General features: G+C 33.3%; 1 protein-coding gene across 1 annotated transcript in view; it reads left to right on the forward strand.

Moving 5' to 3' along the window:
* The window catches only part of LOC106466232 (inactive phospholipase C-like protein 2), a 203,160-nt gene that overhangs the window by 86,776 nt on the left and 114,039 nt on the right, over positions 1 to 2,345 (forward strand). The window contains exon 4 of the mRNA XM_022394212.1: positions 46 to 102. Coding sequence (XP_022249920.1) covers positions 46 to 102 — 57 coding nt within the window. The remainder of the gene's footprint in view (positions 1 to 45; positions 103 to 2,345) is intronic.

Below are 2,345 nucleotides of genomic sequence, written 5' to 3' on the forward strand. Positions count from 1 at the left end.
AGAATGTTCTAAAATTTCATTATATATATATCTGTATTGAAATAGTCGTTTATGTTTAGATCTTGCGTACATTCCTGAAAAAGCTGTAAAGCGAAGCATTGGGTAAGAAAAACAACTATTCTATGTAGTAATAACTTTGCTATTATTCACTTACATAAAGCTTACTTAGAGATTTTAGAGATGACCATTAAGTGATTTTTTTCGACGTCCCTTTGTTGTATAATACATGTTTAGAGACTGTTTATATGTTTGTTTAGAACTTTCTTGCATGGCGATTTGTTTTAAGTTATTTTTCTGGACGGTTGTTATTTTGTAAATATTGTTTGCTCTGCGACGCCTGTTACATGGCTAAAAGTGCTAATTGTTCTATTATACACTTTGTTTCCTCGTTAAGTTAAACTGAAGTAACTCCGTTTTCTCAGTTGCCTCTTTTGACTTTAAGACTTCATCAATGTAAATTGTTTAGGAAATATATTTGAAGTTTATCATAAACCACGATAGTGGTTCATAATAGGGGCGCCCAGGAATATCTACAAAAATTCTAATAGAACATACGGGCAAAAACCTTATTTTTTTACAAAAAAAAAGAAAACAAGACCTTCTATATCAATGGCTAAAGCTGCTGAAAAATTGATAATAACAAAAAAGTTGATTGTCCGATTGTTAGACGAAATTCATTGATTTTTTTCTTCTTATTCTTGTTTCACAAGTCTACAGAGAAAAAAACGGCTATCAATATTTTACTTAAACCTTGGCAAACCTACTAAAGAACTAATGCGCAGGTTATAGGACTATTTTTATGTTGATTCTTAAAAGAGGATGAGAGATTTTCAGGTTTGCCATCGCTACAGGCCAAGTTTCTCTTTGAAGCCATTCAAGCACTGAAGCCTACAGCAAAAACGGCCAAGTATACTGCGAAAAAATCTATGCCCAGCTACTAAACGAACTCCTGTGACGGTTGTAGGGCTGTTTTTAAGTTGATTCTTGAAAGTCGAGATTTCCACCGTCTAAAATGTTCTAAGTTCTTCTTCGCTACCAACATAAGCTCTTTGAAGCCATTAAAGCATCACAGAAATATAGAAGCCATTTAAGTATCGTTATACTAGTCAGAAACATTTCATTTTAATAGAGTAAACAATGTATATATTTGTAACAGTGTCTCCAGTCTTATTATCATTGATTATAGTTTTATAAGCCGCTACAGAAGAAAAAAAAACGGCTGGAATATTTTACTGCAGCCTGGACAAAGTAATAAAGGTAGTATTGGGTATGTAATAGGGTAGTTTTAAAATTAATTCAAGCACCTTCATTTTTTCGCCGTGAAGAATTTCCCTAAGTCCTTAACTTTTCACCATTGAAAAAAATATAGTGTTTTACTAATGCGCATTAATTATAAAATAATTTTTGCAACTTATAGCACATTAATTGGAAACTGCCACGTTGAGGATTCATCATAGCTATTTCAGTGTGTTTTCTAACAGTAGACGATCACCATAATATATTTCTCTACCCTTGTGAGTGGTGATTTATTCTACTGATTATCGTACTTCACTGAAATTGTGAGTGTTTATATCAGTATTATTTTATTATCGTTATTCAGATTTTCGTTTCACAAGCATACAGTAAAATCGGCTGGGTATCTTGCATCCAAATCTAGACATTTATACTACATGAAATGCTGCAAATGTCTATGACTTTTAAAAGTTTTCATTGAAAGTTGATTTACGTGACTATATAAACATAATATATGCGATGTTGTTGTGAGCGGCTTACTTTGTAATAGACGCTTGTTAAACGCATGTTTACACGAAACATCCAGCACAAAACCGCCTGGCTCAGTAAATAACGGTTGAGGGCAAACAAAAAAGCCAATATAGCAGTAAACTGTTGAAAAACATGCAACATTCAACTGAATGCATATGCACGTATGCAGCTGAAAATTATTTTCAATAAATGGGCATAAAAAAACTTAATAAACAAGATACTTAATGGTTGTTAATTTAAATGAGGAATAGGGATCGTCCAAACAATACAGAAACAAGTTGATTATATTTTCCAGCTCACAACTAGGGACTCTAAAAAGTAAACAAACTACGCTGGAAATAGTGTCTACATTATTTTCTCAAGCTACAAGTCCCTACTTTGACTCCATGTCTACAGTACTTATAAATGTTAGGGGAGTCAAAATAGGGATTTGTAACTTGAGAAAATAATGTAGACACTATTTCCAGCCTAGTTTGTTTACTTTTTAGTAGTCCTACGTTGTTAGCTGCTGTTACGGGCCGAAGGACGGAGTGTACGGGTACGAGCAGAGGTAGAATGAGGATGTTAAACTAAGTTGGTTA

The sequence above is a fragment of the Limulus polyphemus genome, unplaced genomic scaffold (genome assembly GCF_000517525.1).
Source record: "Limulus polyphemus unplaced genomic scaffold, Limulus_polyphemus-2.1.2 Scaffold2199, whole genome shotgun sequence".
Lineage (NCBI taxonomy): Eukaryota > Metazoa > Arthropoda > Merostomata > Xiphosura > Limulidae > Limulus > Limulus polyphemus.